Source organism: Vigna radiata, chromosome 8, assembly GCF_000741045.1.
Source record: "Vigna radiata var. radiata cultivar VC1973A chromosome 8, Vradiata_ver6, whole genome shotgun sequence".
Lineage (NCBI taxonomy): Eukaryota > Viridiplantae > Streptophyta > Magnoliopsida > Fabales > Fabaceae > Vigna > Vigna radiata.
In genome coordinates, this window is record NC_028358.1 from 32,786,359 (window position 1) to 32,806,606 (window position 20,248).

At 35.7% G+C, this 20,248-nt stretch overlaps 2 protein-coding genes and 1 pseudogene across 9 annotated transcripts; all 3 read left to right on the plus strand.

Annotated features, from left to right (window-relative positions):
* LOC106770553 overlaps positions 1-5,660 on the plus strand; it is a 6,915-nt pseudogene extending 1,255 nt beyond the window's left edge.
* A 1,738-nt stretch (positions 5,661-7,398) lies between these two features.
* Positions 7,399-14,137, plus strand: LOC106772487 (zeta-carotene desaturase, chloroplastic/chromoplastic). The gene is made up of 14 exons (XM_014658911.2): positions 7,399-7,932; positions 8,134-8,258; positions 8,482-8,616; positions 8,780-8,852; positions 8,957-9,030; positions 9,216-9,320; positions 9,624-9,868; positions 9,951-10,038; positions 10,144-10,186; positions 10,282-10,438; positions 10,580-10,708; positions 11,295-11,367; positions 12,631-12,795; positions 13,743-14,137. The coding sequence occupies exons 1-14, from the start codon at positions 7,767-7,769 to the stop codon at positions 13,905-13,907; spliced, it is 1,743 nt and encodes a 580-aa protein (XP_014514397.1). The 5' UTR covers positions 7,399-7,766; the 3' UTR covers positions 13,908-14,137.
* A 720-nt stretch (positions 14,138-14,857) lies between these two features.
* Positions 14,858-20,125, plus strand: LOC106769699. Of its 8 annotated transcripts, XR_002669238.1 has the most exons (10): positions 14,858-15,241; positions 15,362-15,537; positions 15,623-15,717; positions 16,062-16,127; positions 16,274-16,356; positions 17,578-17,624; positions 18,267-18,320; positions 18,449-18,594; positions 19,666-19,694; positions 19,807-20,012. XR_002669238.1 is itself a non-coding variant. In XM_014655423.2 (8 exons), the coding sequence occupies exons 1-8, from the start codon at positions 15,167-15,169 to the stop codon at positions 18,513-18,515; spliced, it is 663 nt and encodes a 220-aa protein (XP_014510909.1). In that variant the 5' UTR covers positions 14,858-15,166; the 3' UTR covers positions 18,516-18,716. The 8 variants fall into 8 exon arrangements, 2 of the variants coding, with proteins under 2 accessions (XP_014510909.1, XP_014510908.1); XR_002669237.1 differs by lacking the exons at positions 19,666-19,694; positions 19,807-20,012 and adding an exon at positions 20,021-20,125 and having other exon boundaries at positions 18,267-18,345; XR_002669240.1 differs by lacking the exons at positions 19,666-19,694; positions 19,807-20,012 and adding an exon at positions 20,021-20,125.
* Positions 20,126-20,248: the final 123 nt, after the last annotated feature.

Genomic DNA, 20,248 nt, shown 5'->3' on the forward strand with positions numbered 1-20,248 from the left:
AGTTCCAAGGGGGAAGAGAGAAACAGAAAAAAAAAAAAAAACAACAAGGCCCACTGTTCAAACGGAACATTGAAGAACTGTTTTAACAGAAACAGTTAAGAGAATCGAAGGATTCTCAATACCCTCCCCTCAAGCTGGACTGTGTATATTTACCAGTCCAAGCTTGGGAACGATTTGTTTGAAGTTGACGCGATGCGGGAATTTGGTGAAGACATCGGCCAACTGTTCATCGGAACGCACAGGGAGAAGGTGTAGAAGTCCTTCTTGGATCTTCTCACGAACAACGTGACAGTCAAGCTCGATATGCTTGGTCCATTCGTGAAAGCTTTGGTTGTGAGCAATATGGCGAGCAGATTTGTTGTCGCAGTAGAGGACAGGCACTCCAGCTTCTTTAATTTGAAGGTCTTCAAGTAAATAATGGAGCCACTGTATTTCACATACAGTGGCAGCAAGGGCTCTGTATTCAGCCTCAGTGGATGACCTGGAAACGGTCTTCTGCTTCTTAGACTTCCAAGATATAAGGGATGTCCCAATAAAAACACAAAAACCTGTTGTTGATCTTCTAGTGTTAGGACAACTAGCCCAATCAGAGTCACTAAAACTCTTTAGGTGCATGGGAGAGTCAGCAGCGTAGAACAACCCTTCACTGGGAGTAGATTTGATGTATCTGAGCACATGCTGGGCAGCCCGATAATGGTGTTCTGTAGGAAATTGCATAAATTGACTAAGTAAGTTGATAGTATAACATAGGTCAGGTCTAGTGTTTGTAAGATAAAGCAACTTCCCTATCAATCTTCTGTAAGATTCAGGATCATTGAGTTGGCTATCCTCTTTGTATAAAGGACTTGTATCTCTGAGAAAGGGTGTAGTAGAAGGTTTGCATCCTTCCATTCCAGTTTCCTCAAGTATGTCTAAGGCATATTTTCTTTGACACAAGTGAATTCCCTTTTTAGACCTAGCCACTTCAAGTCCGAGAAAGAAAGTACTTGAGTTCTCCAAGATTCTTTATACGAAATTTATTGTGTAGAAGCTCTTTGATGTAATTGATTTCTTCTAAGGAATTTCCTGCCAATACAATGTCATCCACATATACAAGTAATGCAGTAAAGTGTGTACCAGTTCTTTTGGTAAATAGTGAGTGATCAGACTTAGACTGTTTGTATTTAACAGAAATAAGATAAGAGGACAGTTTCTCAAACCATTGTCTGCTTGCTTGTTTCAAGCCATATAAAGATTTAGTTAGTTTGCAAACCTGTCCCTTTGTATGAATATTGAGCCCTGGAGGTGGTTGCATATAAACCTCTTCATTGAGGTCACCATGAAGAAACGCATTATCCACATCTAATTGGTGTAGAAACCAATTATTGGAGGCAGCAAGGGCAATTAAGAGTCTAACAGTGGTGAGTTTAGCAACTGGGGAAAAAGTGTCAAGGTAATCTATCCCTTCCTGTTGGGTATACCCTTTGGCCACTAATCTGGCCTTATGCCTTTCAATGCTTCCATCAGCCCTGTATTTAGTTTTATATACCCACTTGCAACCTATAAGGGTTTTTCCTGGTGGCAATTGAGTTAAAACCCAAGTATTGTTGTCCTGCAAAGCTTTAATTTCTCTCTGCATGGCTTCTATCCATTCCTTTTTGTCTTTAGCTTCATTGTAAGTCTGAGGTTCCCTATTTCCAGTGATAGTCATGACATATTTGGAGTGTTTTTCTGACAAATTATCACAGCATAGCAGATTAGTTATCCGATAAGGGGTTTTAAGATTATTTCTAGTAGTCAAGGATTGATTAACCTGGTGGATATAATCTTCTAGGTAGGCAGGAGCCCTTCTAACCCTTTCAGGCCTTCTGTTGCTGTGATTCTCTTGATTGATATTTGTGGGAGTAGGATTCGGCAGTTCTGCCTCCTGGTTAATTTCTCCTTGTTCGTCAAGATGGTCTTCATAAGTAGGATAGTAATCTTTGGAGAAATCTGTTAGGAACTCATCCTCATCCTTTTCATTGTTCATGCTTTGCTGATTATCTTGAAAGTTCTTATAGGGCAACACATCTTCATGAAATATGACATTTCTGCTAACAAATAGTTCTTTGGTATTTATGTCTAGTACAATATAGCCTTTTACACCACTTTTATACCCTAGGAATACTCCTTTTCTAGCCCTAGGATCTAACTTATTTCTATTGTTTTCAAGTGTAGAGGCAAAACAAAGACATCCAAAGACTTTAAGATCAAGATAAGTAGGAGCCAGATTGTAGAACATATCATAGGGAGTCTTATATCCTAGACTAAGAGTAGGTAATCTATTTATCAAGTAAACTGCATGTCCAATAGCATAAGACCAGTAAACTTTAGGTATATTTGAGTGAAAAAGAAGACTGCGTGTCACATTGAGTATATGCTGATGCTTTCTTTCAACTACAGAATTTTGTTCTGGTGTTTCAACACAACTTTTCTGATGAGTAATTCCATGCATATCATAAAATTTTACACAATTAAACTCTGGCCCATTGTCGGACCTAATTATTTTTATCATTTTGTTAAATTGGTTCTTTATTTTAATGATAAAATTCTGTAGTAATTCCTTGGTTTGTCCTTTATTACTCATTAGAAAAACCCATGTGTGTCTGTTGTAATCGTCAACTATACTAAGAAAATACCTATGTCCATGAACAGAGACAGTATTCAATGGCCCCCAAATATCACAGTGAATAATTTCAAAACACTCAGTAGTAACAGATAGGCTTTTTGTGAAAGGCAATTTATGTTGTTTTGCATAATGGCAAGTGTCACATGCAATATCAATATTAGTCTTAAAATAAGGAAACATTTCACATATGTGTTTTACAACATGATTTCCAGGGTGTCCTAGTCTAAGATGCCACAGATTAACATCAGACTTTTTAAAAGAGAAAACAGTCTTGTCAACATCTCTTTGTTCTGGTTTAGAGAAATCTTGCAAGTAATAGAGACCATTCCATGGTTTAGCATATCCAATTGTCTTCAATGAACGATTCTCCCTTATCTGACAGTTCTCATAAGAAAAAGTTAGATTACAATTTAAGTCTTTAATAAGACTTTGAACAGAGATTAGATTGAAACAAAAATTAGGTATGTAAAGAACATTGAAAATGGTGAAGTTCTCAGATAATTTAACTGTCCCAGCATACTCAGCAGTAATGGTAGTTTTATTTGGTAGTTTGATGGAAATAGGTTTAATTTTGTGAAAAACAACAAAATTGGATTTATCATGTGTAACATGGTCAGTAGCACCTGTGTCGATAATCCAGGAAGAATTACCTGGTTTATTCTCAGTTTCTTTCCTTTGAACCTGATTGACTTTGTGAATAGATGATTCTTCAGCCTTATCAATTATTTTTAGAAGCCTCTACATCTGTTCTGGTGTGAAAAGATTGACACTATTGTTGTTGTTGGTCTGTTGTTGGGTCTTTAGGCTGCTTTCAGAGTCAGTGTTGTTCTGACTCACATTAATAGAGTTCCAATCACTCTTCCTTTCTTCTTTCTTGTACCATGGGGGTATCCGTGCTTAGAATAACACTCATCAACAATATGATTCATTTTATTACAATACGAGCATTGCTTACCATAATTTGGGTTTCTACCTCTACCTCTGCCTTGTGCACGAGTTCCACGTCCTTGATATTTCTAGTTCTGGTCAGGTTTCCAGTGATTACTTCTATCAGTAGCGTTTGCCAGAATTCTGGTTTCTGTTATGCACTGCTTTTCCTGTCTTTCTTGTTGAATGATCAAGGAAAATACACGGTTAACATTAGGTAAAGGATCCATCAAAAGGATCTGTGTTCTAACAGTATTATATGAATCGTTCAATCCTTTTAAGAAGCAGATCACATGTTCCATTTCCCTATATTTTAACATAACCTTGGACAAATCACAATTGCATGGAACTTCACAAGTGCAGACAGGGATAGGCCTTAAAGACTCTAATTCTTCCCACAATATTTTTAAGTCAGTGAAAAATTGACTCACGCCACGTTCCCCTTGCTTGATCGAATGTATGTCCTGTAATAAGTCTGAGATTTTAAAATAATCTCCTTTTGAGAACCTTTCTTTAAGCTCATCCCAGAGTTCTTTAGCTTCTTCGACGTAGATGACGCTCTCGGCAATGTGTGGGGATAGGGTCTTCGTTATCCAGGACAAGATCATCACATTACATCTCTCCCAGGTGTCATAGGTAGCGTCTGTTTTCTGAGGTCTTTTAATAGACCCGTCTATGAATTTAATCTTGTTTTTCGAAAGCAGAGCCCTCCTCATGGCTCTGCTCCAGGACGAGTAGTTATTCTCGTTGAGAGTTTGAGTAATCAAAGTCAAACCTGGGTTTTCTCCCGGGTGCAGATAGAACGGACTTGCAGGATTGGAAGATTGGTCCGACTGATCCATGGCGACAAGAAGGCTTCAAGAACCCAGCAAAAAGAACCCAAGAAAAGGGCCCAAGAATCAACAGCAATGGCAACGGAAGCAGAGCATGTGCTAGACCTGCTCTGATACCATATTGGTTTGGGTCGTGTACTGTGCACTTATTAGCCCAAAACGATCTTGGCCCATTACGATAGAAGAAAGGCANANCATCAAGGGCAACGTGGCATTTGTGTTGCTTCTGGACANAGTTAGAGAGAGAAGCGTCAGAGGTTTTCTCTGATGGAGGAGAGAGACCGAGGCAGATGTCGGTGGCCGGAGGAGCTTCGATACGGCGGCGAACGTCGACGGTGCAGAAGACAAAGTTGGAGATCACGTCACGGTGAGTAAGAAAAAACTCTTCTTTTATTATTTGAATGAACATATGAAAAATACAATCGTTTGTGTATCTGATGGGGGAAAAGGGAAAAAGGAACTCTATATAAATANAGTTCCAAGGGGGAAGAGAGAAACAGAAAAAAAAAAAAAAACAAGGCCCACTGTTCAAACGAAACAGTGAAGAACTGTTTTAACAGAAACAGTTAAGAGAATCGAAGGATTCTCAATAGGCTTCACAATTGTCGGATCCCCTCTCGAGCATTTTCGCCAACTATGGCCCCAAGATTACCACTGGTTAGTATATATGTATGTGTGTATACTATTGTTTCTTGATATGTCAGAAATCTCTCGGCTTATTTTTGTTCAGTGACATTGTCATGCACTATGATGAAACGATGAAAAAGCTAGCAAAAAAACTAATGTGGCTGATGTTGGAATCTCTGGGTATCACAAAGGAAGACCTAAAATGGGCTGGTGCAAAAGGTCAATTCGAAAAGACTTGCGCTGCCTTGGAACTAAATTCGTACCCAACATGCCCGGATCCAGATCGGGCAATAGGTCTGGCCGCCCACACGGACTCCACCCTTTTGACAATTCTTTACCAGAACAACATAAGAAGACTGCAAGTTCACCAGAAAGGCAACATGTGGGTGACGGTGCCGCCAGTGAATGGCGGGTTTGTGGTAAATGTGGGAGACCTGATGCAGATATTGTGAAACGGGTTGTACCGAAGTGTGCTCCATGGTCTTGATGAACTGGGTGAAGCAAAGGCTTTCAGTTGCTTATTTATGTGGGCCCCCAGCAAACGTGGAGATTTGTCCACACAAAAACTTTCTGCCAAATTTTAATAATAATTGCACTTAATTAGAGAGAAAAATCTGAAAATGAGAGAGAAAAAACTATACAGAAGAGGAGAGAAGAGAAAAAGTCTCCCAGATCAATGTAGAATTAACGTTGTTACTGTCAAACTTAACGGAGAAGACCTGATTCATACAATTTTCATAACATAGGGACCTAATATCTTCATTTTTAAAACTGAGTACAAAACAGAAATTCAGTTCCCATCTTGGAGACTAAAAAGGTATTTAAACCATAAAAAAACTATGTTTAGTGGAAGTTTTTTTTTTTTTTTTTCAATTTGTGAAGGTTTTTATCCTTTGCAAATAGAAGTATTTTTCAAACTTCTATAGTTAGTGTCGTCGATTTGTTGAGATTTTTCGTAACTTTTATATTAGATTTATATTAAGCGAGATTGTTTTTAGAGTTTTCTAACTTTTTTATTAATGACTTATTGTGTGGATGTTTGAAATCTCTTTATTGTAATCTATATCGTAATAATAAGTTTTTAATTTTAATAAAAGATCTTATCATATAAATTTAATAAATATAGCAATGAAATAAATAATAATAAACACGATTTTATTATTAATAACAAATTTGAATGGAATCTAACAATATCATTGTCTATTCTCGAGACAACATGATACTTCTTTTATCTTCAAAAACCTCTTGTTTTTTTTCCCTAAATAAAAAAATTATATATTATCAATAAAATATATTTTTCGATGATATTTAGTGAAGTAAATTGTAATAAATATAGGTAATTACCTCAATTATGTATATTTAGTAATTACATTAATTACTTTAAGAACATTAATAAAAAAATCTCCAGAACGCTTAATGATTATATCGCATTTAATAAACCAAATCATATATACTAATTACCTATGTTTACCTTAATTGCATAAATTTAATAATTATATATTAAATATTTACATTAATTACTTTAGAAAAACAGGAAAAATGTAAGAGATAAACATATAATAAGGTCTCTGAAATTGAAGCTGATCATGGAGAGTAGAAAAGAATTGCATATTTTGTTGTTGGAAGTCCCATGTCGACTAGAGATAAGGCCAATTTATAATATATGAGTGAGGTGCAATCCTCACCTTACAAGCCGGTTTTGTGGGATTGAGTTAGGCCTAAAAACTCATCTCTAATATGGTATCAGAACCATGATTAGAGCCTATCCTAGCGAGTTCTAAGTAGACATTTCGATTTTCACCCTTGTCGGGCCGCTATTGGACCACCCAATTTCTACTATCACGCATGAGATGTCTATACCTCGGCGTGAAGAGGGTGTGTTGGAAGTCCCACATATAAGGCTAAATTATAATATATATATATAAGTGAGGTGCAAACTTCACTTTACAAGTCGGTTTTGTGGTGATGAATTAAGCTTAAAACCCACTTTCTAATATATTTATGGATGGATACTCTCTTAGATTATTTTCCTAAATAAATTTTACACTGAAATATTTTTATAAATAATGGTCTATTCTTATAATCTATGATCGCATGAATAACGAAAATTTGTTTCCTTAAATATATTAAGTAACGAAAGTTGAGTGTGTTTTTTAATTGAAAAAAGAAAATGGTGGATGTAAAGTGAGAAAAAAGAAAGGGGAAGAAGAACATGGAACGTGAATGGTGGAGAGAAGGAAGAGGTTATGAGTAGATAAAAAATGTTAAGGCTACCAATAACTGACACGTAAGACATGTCTGAAGCGAAAATAAGAGGGAAAAGATAAATTAAAAAAAAAAAGAAAAAAAAAAAGAGTCAAAAAGCGCGAGTGTGTCGAGAGCAATGGTCCGTTATCTATCGCTAATGGAAAGTGGCAATGGCACTTCCATTTTCCAAATTCCAGTAGAATAGGCAAAGGCAACAACACGTTCATTCAATTGCAATTATTATTATTATTAATATTATCGCCATTATTTATTATTTATATTAATTCTAATTCATCCATCTTGTAATTTGCGTATGATCACCACTCACAATTTTCAATCCTCTCTACTACAAGACAAATTTTCCATTCCGGCATCTCCTTCAGCCTACGTGCACAGATTCCCCCAATTCGTTTAACAAACAAAGAACAACACAACCTCGTTCCATCGTTTGCGACAAAGTCGGTTGTTGTCTTTGTGTTGAGCTTATGGCTATGGCGTCTCTGATTCAGTGTTCGGCTACTTCCTTTTCCGCAACTCGAGGAGGAGACTCTGCTGGCTTCTTTTCCCCCTTCACTGCCCGTTTCTCAAAGACCTACAAGTGTCGGGTTAGATGCTCCTTAGATGATAATGTTTCCGACATGAGCGTTAACGGTTTGTATTTCCCCCTTCTTTTTGTGAAATCCAAATTCAATTTTCGATGCTACACTTATCTCAGCTCTGTTTTTTTTTTTATTATTTTTTTTTATGTAATAATTTTCATTTTGGGGAGTGTTGGAGGTAAGGGAAATTGAAGGCTGGGATGTGTTGCAAAGATTGGATAATTTTTGTTAAACTGTAATTTTGATTATGCAGCACCAAAAGGGTTGTTTCCGCCTGAACCTGAGCATTATCGAGGACCCAAGCTGAAAGTGGCTATTGTTGGAGCTGGGCTTGCAGGCATGTCAACTGCAGTGGAACTCTTGGATCAAGGCCACGAGGTTTAGCTCATTCTCCTCCTGTTTCTCTGTTAAAAAGTAATATTTTCGTATTGGATGATGTGGTATATTATGTCTTAAAGTTACTTCTGAAGCAAAAGGAAATGATTCCTTCATCGTTGGTCAGTTTGTTTGATTTTGTAATTCAGGTGTCGAGTGCATTGGGTTATTGCAGCTGATGTATTTTCTTTTTTTTATACGTTTTCTTCAAAATTCTATCACTCAGGTGGATATATATGAGTCGAGGCCTTTTATTGGTGGCAAAGTTGGCTCCTTTGTTGACAAACGTGGGAATCACATTGAAATGGGATTGCATGTTTTTTTTGGTTGCTACAACAATCTTTTCCGATTGATGAAGAAGGTAAGCTGTTATCACTTGCAGTCATACGCTCTTCTTCATCTCTAAAACCTGGATTCTTCCTCCCTCTTTTTTCCCCGAGAAACATGTACTGTTCACTTTATTTTTTGTGTAGATTTTCGTGGTATCCGTTTGTTTTTAACTTCTTCAATGCTTGCATAAATAGGTGGGTGCAAATAACAATCTACTTGTAAAAGATCACACTCACACTTTTGTTAATAAAGGAGGTCAAATTGGAGGTATGTGTTGTGCTACAATATATTGCTTCATTTTTGTTCATTATTTTGTCTCTCCACAAATTCCACCAGAGTATTGCAAGTTCAACTTTAGTTTTTGTGTGCAGAACTAGATTTTCGGTTCCCAGTTGGAGCACCAATACATGGGATAAGGGCATTTTTGACCACAAATCAGCTTAATGTAATCACATTGTGTATTCTATTATCATGTCTGTTTAAATTACATGACTTGGTCGTCACTCATCGATATTATACAGAACTAGAAAATAATATATTTGAATCCCCAAAAAAGTATAGTTGTTCATTTGATTTTCCTCAGTGGGACTATCATTATTGTACCTAACTTTACATATTTTTTATGAGCAGACCTATGATAAAGCTAGAAATGCCGTGGCTCTTGCACTGAGTCCAGTTGTCAAAGCTCTTGTTGATCCAGATGGTGCACTCAGGGACATAAGGAATTTGGATAGTGTAAGAGGATTCATTATTTTTTGGTCTATTTCCAAATAATGCTTCCTGATTATCTGTGCCCCTAGTTTCTGTGTGTTCATAAACATGCTCATGCCAATCCACTTAGCATACACATACATGCACACACATGCAATAGGAGTAATTGTGAAGGTTCTGGATATACCAAAAAAGTAAAAATTCCAATACTCACTACCCTTGAATCTTAGTTTACTGTTTCTCTATGTATTGTTTGTGTTTGTCTATCATCTTTCTCAATGTCTAGTCTAGACTTGTCCTTTTAACCAATTTGTGCTTTTGTTACAGATTAGTTTTTCAGATTGGTTTTTATCCAAAGGTGGCACACGCATGAGTATTCAAAAAATGTGGGATCCAGTTGCCTATGCCCTTGGGTTTATTGACTGCGATAATATCAGTGCCCGCTGCATGCTTACCATATTTGCATTGTTTGCCACAAAGACTGAGGCTTCCCTTTTGCGAATGTTGAAGGGTTCACCAGATGTTTATTTGAGTGGTCCCATCAGGAAGTACATCACGGATAGAGGGGGCAGGCATGGTTCTAGATACTAGAATATTTCCACCATGACTATCCAAATTTCTTCCTATTTATATCCTCGTATGCTGCTGGAACAGGTTCCATCTTAGGTGGGGATGCAGAGAACTACTTTATGACAAAACGGATGATGGGAGTATTTATGTTACAGGACTTTCCATGTCAAAGGTGATATGTGCTTTCTTGTTTGAAATCTTTACATGCTTGCTTAGAATACAAGTGACATTCTCAAAATCTTTATAGTTAATACCTTGTTAATTTTTATTTTCACAGGCTACTGCCAAGAAAATTGTGAAAGCTGATGCTTATGTTGCTGGTTAGTAGATTACTTTTCCTTGGTTTTCGTATTTATTTCTTATTTTGCCCACAATCTTCAATTATTATGGCTTACTTTCATTTACACGATGCTAGCTTGTGATGTCCCTGGAATTAAGAGACTAATTCCATCGGAGTGGAGGGAACAGCAGTTTTTCAATAACATCTATGAGCTAGTTGGAGTTCCTGTAGTGACAGTGCAACTCAGATACAATGGTTGGGTCACAGAGTTGCAAGATCTAGAAAAGTCAAGGTAATGCTCTGCATTTTAATTTTAGGGTCCACATAGAAACTATAGAGTGAGGTACTTTTGTTTGACAATAAAGATTGATATATTTTAATTTTGACCATTATTGTTCAACTTCTTCATGCACCCTTACAATCTGGAGGGCAGGCAACTGAAGAAAGCCGTTGGTTTGGATAATCTTCTCTACACACCCGATGCAGATTTTTCTTGCTTTGCAGACCTGGCGCTTTCATCTCCAGAAGATTATTACATTGAGGGACAAGGATCATTGCTCCAGTAAGTGTTTGTTGTTTCACAGTTCTAAAATTTTTCTTTCACTCATGAGTTCATTAACTATCTGGAATATAATTTTAAGAAAGATTTTAAGTGCCTTGCTTGAATATTCTGCAGTCAGCATAATCATAATTATTATATATATATATATATATATATATATATATATATATATATATATATATATATGTATGTATGTAACATTAAAAACAACATATATGTGCAAGAATATTGAAAAATTGATCTATATTTTAAGATTTTAATGTTCCCATTGCTTCATAAATTGCTTTTGGTTCCTGGCTATAAATACATCATCAGATTTTTTTTTAATCTAAAGAAAGAGTACTATTGCGTCTCTATACAACTTGCAATAAGCCAGGTTAGCACTACAGCATGCACCAATCATATACAACATTCTTAATAGAATTAAAAGAAAAAAGAAATGAAAAAGTACGGGGACCAAGCCAAAACCCACTAATGAAGCCTAATGAGTAAATTTCTCATGGTTCTAAATTCTGATCATCATCATGCATATAGTATTTGATTTAGTGTTGACCTTCTAAGTATATAACGCTAATACCTTTGTCAGATGTGTTCTGACGCCAGGAGATCCATACATGCCCTTACCAAATGACGAAATCATTGCAAGGGTAGCAAAACAGGTTGGTTAAAAAGAAATTATACTTCTCTTATTATGGTTTTTGATATTTTCACCGTTGCTTTATTAGTGACATGAAAAGTGTGCATCAAAAGTGAGAAGCTTATGATGGGGTGTGTTACTATGTGTTGATTTATTTTGATAACTAAGCATTCAACTTCATATGATATAGTTAAAATGTGGTTTGATTACAGTCAACATTCAATTACATAACATATAATTACGAGGAATCCTTTCAGTATGGTATCAAAGTGGTCTCATACTCGGTGACCTGTTACACTAATCGGCTGTTAGACCTTGACTTTTTCCCTGGAAGCACTCGTCCTAAATTTGTCACTTTGACTTTCTCTATTGGGTAAACAATACCATTGCAACATTTTTTCTCTTCAGTAGCCACTGCACCCTGAGTATTTTCTTGCTCTCTGGCAGCCGCTCCACCCTTTGAGCACTTCTGCTCCCCAAAAATAGCCGCATTCTCCAAGCATTTTGTTCTTCGGCAGCCACTGCACTCCCAAAGCAAATTTTCTCTTTAGCAGCAGCTGCACTCTCAGCATTTTTTGCTCTTGGGAAGCCATTGTACCCTTCGAACATTTTTACTCTCTAAGAAATTTTGCTGTCTAGCAACCGTTGTAGCCTACTGCATTTTTTCTCTCCAGCAACCAGCGCACTCTGTTAGCATTTTTTTCTCTCTCCAGCAACCGCTGTGCTCTTCAATCATCTATTGTTGCTCTCCATTAGCTGCAACAGCGTTCGAGCATTTTTTTCTCTAGCAGCTGTCACGCTGATCTCTGACAGGACCCTGTGATCTGAGCTACCGTTCTTTGATGACTACATACTACCTAACTCTTTGGTCAGCCACTGCCATGTATTGCTAGTTCCTCATCACGTAATCTTTACACACCTGTACCAAACTGATGAGCGAAACTTTGTCTATACTGACTTTGTCAACTACAACAACTATTGATTGACATGATGATTGTCTCTTTTGAGTTCTAGCATTGATTACAGACTAAATACAATTACAAGCAATCCTTTCAATACATCATTAAATGTTACGGGTTGAATTTGTACTTGTTCATTTGATGCATATTTGTTCATGCTGCTAATTTGATGCATGTTTCTGTAATCATCAACATAACATTTTATATTATTTCTATCATAAGCCACGTCATATGTTTCATTATGTAGTCTATTTTAGGTGTTTTTAAGTCAATGGTAGATATTCAGTTCTCTTTGTCATCATATTGATTTTGAAAATTTCTACCAGGTTTTGGCACTGTTTCCATCATCTCAAGGTTTGGAAGTGACTTGGTCTTCTGTTGTTAAAATTGGCCAATCTCTGTACCGTGAGGGACCTGGCAAAGATCCATTTAGACCAGATCAAAAGACACCAGTGAAGAATTTCTTTCTTGCTGGCTCTTACACAAAACAGGTACACTTTCTTGACTGGCATAGTTTGTGCTTCTACACATGCCACATATAACCTAAAATTTAATGTTATCAAGATGCTTTTTGCCTTTTCATGTCCCTTTACAGCAGCTAGTTACTTACAAATACTTATATAGGTCCCCGGGGCTTGTGGTATAACCTATGAAAAAAAAAATAGAAAGTGAAGTAGCTTTTATGACACTGACAATAAATTTCTGCTGCTATATTTGTTTGAATGGGATTACCTGTGATGGTACCACGATCTACCGAGAACTATGTATTTTCTTCTTTCAGTATCTGGATTCAGGATTAAAAAATATTCTTGGTGTCTTTTGGCACTCTAATGAATTTATTGGCATTCTTGTTCAATTAACAGTTCGATAAACAAAGAGAAAGGATGTTTTAGATAAAAATCATTTTAATAGAAGTGACGATGGACACGTGGAAAGTGGTAAAGGCAATAGACATTTCCTACTTTCTCTTGTACAAAGTTCTGGTTTTATACAGGATGGAGCACTGCAGATATTCGTTATATACAAAACACTCTTATCTGATAGAAAGGCTTTCACTCCTAACTTAGTAAGTTGGTCTGTGGAAAGTTGTACGAGGATACAACAATAAATATTTATACAGTGTACATACTTCTTCAATAGAGATCAGTATATGCTTTTACTATGGACTCCCACACCACATCTGAGATATAACTCGGTCAAATTTACCGAACTAATTTAACCTTTCCTTTCAAATTTGCGTTCAACCTTTTTTATCCATCAACTGTATTTTACTTTGACCCCACGTCAAATTTTTGTGAGCTCTTATTGGTGTGTTTGTCCTGCAATTGCAGTATGTTCATTCCAGTTTCACCGCAGTAGTGATATGTGACTTGCATTGATACTACTCACTTTTATTATTTATTTACTTGCATGGCTGCGAATTTTTCTTTTTGTTCAGGACTACATAGACAGCATGGAAGGTGCAACTTTGTCTGGCAGACAAGCTTCAGCGTATATCTGTGATGCAGGGGAAGGATTAGTGGCATTGCGGAAGGAACTTGATGCTGAGTTCAAAGACGACCTAAAGTTTACAAATACTAAAGATGAATTGAGCCTAGTATGAGAAATTTCCTTGTGGGGTAGTCAAAGTCGACGTGATGCAAGTTTGTTCTTTTCGCATGCAACATTTTAGAATATATATTCAATCGAAAAGTAATTACAGAAATAATTGTTTCAAAGTGTAGCTCATAGTTCAAAAATCCCGTGTCTATCAATTGCGTTGAATGCAGCATTGTTAAATGAATAATAGCTATACGAATTATATTATAGCCACCAGTTAGTTGCTTTCTAAAAGTCGGTTAACTGTTTTTGATAAGCCAATTCATTTTTTGTATTAATTAAATACTAGATCTTAAGTAGACGTGTTCAAGACTAACTAAGCAAACCATACACTTACACAAGACCACCCAGTTACATTGTTTTGAAAAAGAATTCTTCTTCCTCGATTTCCATTATTTCTTCTTGCACTTCTATAAAGAGTGGAAAAAGTTCACCTGTCCATGTAAAACATAGTGCAATGTGGAAATCAATGCACTATAATTATGAACAGTACGAATAAAATGGAAAACTTATACTCAATAAAGTTAACTAACTTTAACATCTAAAATCCTTTACCTTTGTCAATTCAGTGACCAAAGTAAGATATCACAAGAAAGAACACCAGTGGAGATTGAATGAATAATAAAACAGAAAAACCAAATGAGCAATTGTTTTTTTATAGGAATTAGGGAGTGTAGGAGGAAAATAGGGGTGTAGGGAGAATTTTTCCAATGAAAATCGGATAATTATAGTATTGGGTCACTCGATCTTTACGGGTCCAAAGTGCAACAGGTATCCATAGGGAGTAGTTTTGAGCCGAAAAAAAATATATAATTTTTGTATCGGAAAAATAGAATATCCAAGGATAATTTTTTTTATTCAATTAAAAATTTATATATAAATAATTTAAATAATTTAAAAATTATACCTATCTTAGTTTCTAACAACTTTCACTTAATTCTTGTGCACTAATGCTAGAAAACACATTTACACTAATATTGAATTATAGAAAATTGGTAATACATTCGGATAAACTTAAACGCAAAAAACAATCATAAACAGATGAAGCAGTGGAGTAATTTCGTTCGGCTAAAACTGGGGCGCGTTTGATTTGATGTTGTGAACGATTGAGAACCTAAATCCGTAGAGAGTAAGAGAAGCCTTGTCCACACAAATAATTTAGCGAATATTAGGTTGGTGTTTCGACAGAGAAAGCTTAGGAACTGTAAACCGGGAAGACAACCTTAATCTAAATGAACAGGTGACGGTTTGATATGAATCATAATGGTATACTCGTCTTCGGAAATGGCGAAACTATGGTGCTTCAGTGGAACACCTCTACCACCTTCACGCAACCAGGTACCACTATTACTACATGATAACAAATCTAATCTAATTAAATATATCTATAGAGGAGAATTCAAGCTTTTCAAATTCGTTGTTGCTTATCTCATTTATATTGTGCCGTTGCAATTGCAGTTGCGAAGGAATCACGGCGTTCAAAGGTACTCAAACACTAAGGTGCCCAAAAGCATGAAGATTTATGTAAGTATGAACAAAGAAAGTGAAAGTGAAACCCCTCAGATGTTGAAAATAGTGGTGAGCGGAGTGACAGAGCTCTTGAGGGTTTTTTCTCCTTCTTTCGATCAAGCAAGGTGTCTATGCCTACTCAATCTCCTACTTTCTTTACTTACCATCTACATATGTACTGATTACTCACTCCCACATATTTATATTCAGCTTTGAGAAACAGAGAGATGAATTCCCAATTTCGACCGTCGATGATGTTCTAAGTATCATCAAATCTGATTACGACAACGCGTATTTCGTAACAGGTAACATTATTTTTCTTTTGTTGTAGTTCTTTTATTCTCAATATGAAGTAGCATTGGTATCATTTCCGTGTATGATAAATCTGTTTATTTTAGCAATGACTTCTGACTGTACTTTGAATAGTCTCTAAATTCTTAACATTATCTTTCCTTGTTTAGCATCTTCTGGCTTATGTTCTTTTTTTAATTCCATTTATTTTATTATTGCGATAATGACATCATTTTTTTTTCCGTATGGTATCTGTCTCTAAATTTTTGCATGCATGATGAAACGGGAGCGTGCTTGCAGACATGAACTATAGGGCTAAAATTAATGGACGCATTTCTCACTTTTGTTTGACATCTAGGGAACTTCAGTTCTTCAATTTATGCTGAGGACTGTATGTTTGAAGACCCAACTATTAAATTTCGTGGTAAGAATTCTTGCCCTTGTGCTTGGCTTGTCTTCTCTTCTTCTGTTTTCTTTTCAACAGTTACTCATTTTTGTTACAGAAAAAAAGAAAACATCACTTTGAACAATGTTCAATCAACTGAAGCTATATGATGCATGGTCATACAGGTAGGGAGTTATACGCACGAAACCTGAAGTTGCTTGTTCCTTTCTTTGACCGTCCATCTATTATACTACAAAATATTGAGAAGGTAGATATTCTCTGTATAACATTTTACTCGCTAGTCGTACAACTTTTAAATGTATATATATATATATATATATATATATATATATAAGAGGTTGTCTCTCTGTTGGTACTCTTGTGACATTAAGAAGATTCACGTTGTCTGGGAGTGAATAAGAGTGATCTGTTCATGATCAGAAAATTTTATTTTCTTTTGTTGCTCACCTGGAAGAATGTACTAATGGGGGGACTTGGCATCAGACTATTGGCATAGGATGGTTCTTTTGCGTTTGGATTTTGGAAATTCCATAGTTATATTTAGAAAATGGTCAAGTTTTAGAGATGTGAATAGAATTGTATTTTAAACCGAATATGAATTTCCATGTTTTTGAGAAAATCAATTTAAATTTCAAAACATTAACTAAAGTGGGAGATTTCTTCCCAATCCATTCTGAAGTAATATGCTATTGGAATCCAATCTTTTGCCTTATGAGAAGTCTACGTTTATCTTTAAATGAAGGAGATTGCCCTTTTAACTGGATATTGGGAAGCTGGGCACTTAATATCTACCACTTCCTATTCATAAATGGAGTCACCCCACTCCACCAATATCCATAGCTGAAGGAGCACGCGATACTAAGAGATGTGACATAGTCTGTTATGAGAGATAAAGTGATTATCATTACTTGTTGAAGTAGTTTGAGTAAGAGATGTAGGCTTCTAGAATGATGCACTACTTGTAGAGGGGTTTCAAGTTTATCTAATAATCTTGTAAGCTTTATTAGATATAGTAAATCGTGTGTATTTCACTGTTTTCGAACTCTGGTGTGTTTTTATGAGTTCCCATCATCTGCCCAAGTAGAAATTTTGATTCGGTTACACCTGTTGAAGTAGTTCAATTCCAGATGTGTTAATTTTCAATCTATGGTTTCGATAATTCAAACCATTTCTTACCCATTTGTGTTATGGTTTAGACCCTTTAAAGATATGTTTCTCTCTTTTGATTATATGTGGTCATCTTTCTCTTTGTTAAGTTCCTATGTTGTCTTTCTTGGAAAATTGAAAGCCCTGATATTACAACTCTCGCGACTCTGTTATTTAAATACTAAACACTTTAGCGCTGTTTGTTTCTTTCAATCAGTTTCTGGATCTTACTATAACCAAAAGGACATTATCCTCTCTGGCTACACTGTTTACTCAAAAGATACATCTTCACGTTTAGTTCATGATATGTTTCATAATGCAGGATGTTGATTCCGACAGAAATTTTGTGCTGGCATCTTGGAAACTAAGGTGCTTGTCCCCGTCCTTGTGTGCATTAATGAACCATCATATTTCTCTTTTCAAACACTTTGTATTCCCAAAGTTAAGGAGTTACCCAAAACTTGATATAAGAGTTGTTAAAAAAGATTGAATTAAACCTTTTCTTAATTTTGAATCTTGTGCTGTATAATGCTAGCTCAGTTGTACAACCTGGTCATATGGTTGTATATATGTACCTGTTTTGAATCAGTGAAGACTATCTTGGTTCCCTCTATATATGCATTGTTCAAAGAATCATAAAATTCTTATAAAAGAAAACATTGAAATTCCATTATAGAAATAATTTTGTGATATTCTTGAATATACACAAAATTCTGTATTTGTCATCCTTCACCTTTAACACAAACACATAGTTTAGCACTAAATTGATTCCTAATGGGTTGCTGCTTGTAGCACTGCAGTGTAACGAAATTAGGCACAATAGTCTTAGTTGATTCCTTAGGTTTGTCAGGTGTGCTACGATGGCCATCGGTATCAAGGTATCCATGTATCGATTAAATATGAACCATTACCTAAAAGATATCTGAAGCTACATCCCTGGTCTCCATTCCATGATTTCATCTATCAAAATTCTGAATTTCTTTGTTAATTTATTTGGGGGGTGATATGCAGGACCAACTTGAAGCTTCCTTGGAGGCCACTGATTTCTATTGATGGAAGCACAATGTATGAATTAAATGAAAATTACAGAGTCAGTCAAAATGCATCCTATTCTCTCTGTTGTAGACCTTTGCACCAATTGATGTGATTTGAGATCCATGTTAACTCGTGTCTTCTACTTATTTGTTTGACAGATTGTTAGACATGTTGAGAGTTGGAATGTTTCTGCAGTTGAAGCAGTTCTTCAGATTTTCTCCTTAAACTCGGGTGGTTGATATGTTAAGTTTCATGAAATCTTCGCATTCATTCATCAAATGGCTCTTTTGGACAGAGTCACTTGGTAATATATATTTCACAATGATTATAAATTTATGTAGTTGTTAAAGATGCAATATACGCCTATGTTTGCAGAAAATTTACGTTCTAGAAGAAATGTTAATAAATGGTGTATTGGTTGCTTGAGATCCAGTCTATATAAATTTCAGTATTTACACGCAACATGAAAAGTCAAAGAGATTTTGGGATTTGTAGGATTTGAAATTCTAGTTCGTATATTTTTTTTCTTGAAAGGAAAACTGCATTCCGGAATCAGGCAGTCATCCAAGAAGTACATAGCTGACACAGAAGAAAAGAAAACAGACTTATTGTTGACAGTACACTAAATTAAGTTGAGCAGGCAAAAGATTCCCTTTTCCATTAAGTGCATGTTTGAAAAAGTGCACGTCTGAATTCTTCATAATTATTTATAAAAAGAAGAAAATATAAATAAAACAAAAAAATTCTGTGAACTAAAATTAGTTTATCTTTAGGCTAAAATTCAAATTTTAAATTTTTTTGAGATAATTTAATAAAATAAGTTATTTTTATGAGGAAGTTTGTTTGTTTTTTCCTTTTAATCCTCTTCTTTTGAAGGTACTCAAGGAGAAGTTTTTCTGAACAAACTCTAAATTTGTTGCATTGGTCATACTTGCCTGTACCTGTAAGAAGTATGGAGTGATTCAAATCATCAGTTGATGGATCAGCTTTATTATTTGTACCACAAGACGTGCATCTGTTGCTATAATGGTGGGGTGAGATTAGTGTTTAGTGCAGAGCATCTCTAGACCATGAGTTCAGCGTCATAGTTCTGTTAGCAGAACAAATTTTTCTATGACACTCCATTATCCTTTCCCTCCACTCTGACCACTGCAGCACGACCATGAAGTTCAAAATCACTTTTTACTGCCTTTAAAGTTTAAATGAATTTTCTCTTTACACTGAAGTTTGACCCTCATTCATAATAGCCTAATAGCCCATGCCCAACCTTTAGTAGATTTAGTATGAGTACTTGCTCAGTAGACCAAATTTAGTTGCATTGAGAATTATGAAGGCTTTGTACTTACTTTTTGACCAAACAATACTCCTTATGCAGCAATGCGGATTCCGAGGAGTTAACAGGATGTAAGTCTTGTGAAATTTGTTTCATTTTAGTTCATTTAGTATTAAAAGATTGTAGGGTGAAACATACGAATTTGGAGTTGCAATCTCAAACAAAGTGGCTTTACTATTTCAGAGGTTTGCCGATCTTCTGGGCATCTCTCGCATGCCAAATTCATTACACACTAGTTCTGAAGCCCAGGGGTAAATTTAATGTTAGAAAGTGGTAGTAAATAAAGAAGTCATATTGCAGAGAATCCCTGATATTTTAAAGAAAGATATAGTTACCTTTCTATCTGTATTTTGCCTACCATATGATGTCTAATGGTGAGATGGTATTATTGAATCAGAGAATCCAAGGTGCTACTTTGCTCTGCCTTAATAGATAGATAGATACACACACAGAGGACTAGAAACGGATAACCATTGAGCTATTTTGTTCATACTACTTGAAGACAACTTAAGATAAATAATTCCCAAGAGATAAAGTAACTGTACAGGATATACAGAAAGCTGAGATACAGGACTACGCTACAATCCAGGACAATATTCAAAGTTGAAATCTCATGAAAACAGTA

Excerpts from the sequence above, each read along its gene's own strand:
- LOC106772487 (XM_014658911.2), top strand. The coding sequence starts at position 7,767 with ATGGCTATGGCGTCTCTGATTCAGTGTTCGGCTACTTCCTTTTCCGCA. Across the intron at positions 8,853-8,956 it reads TAAAGGAGGTCAAATTGGAG|AACTAGATTTTCGGTTCCCA; the intron begins GTATGTGTTGTG and ends TTTTGTGTGCAG. Across the intron at positions 9,869-9,950 it reads ATCACGGATAGAGGGGGCAG|GTTCCATCTTAGGTGGGGAT; the intron begins GCATGGTTCTAG and ends CTGCTGGAACAG.
- LOC106769699 (XM_014655422.2), top strand. The coding sequence starts at position 15,167 with ATGGTATACTCGTCTTCGGAAATGGCGAAACTATGGTGCTTCAGTGGA. Across the intron at positions 15,242-15,361 it reads TACCACCTTCACGCAACCAG|TTGCGAAGGAATCACGGCGT; the intron begins GTACCACTATTA and ends TTGCAATTGCAG. Across the intron at positions 17,625-18,266 it reads CTGGCATCTTGGAAACTAAG|GACCAACTTGAAGCTTCCTT; the intron begins GTGCTTGTCCCC and ends GGTGATATGCAG.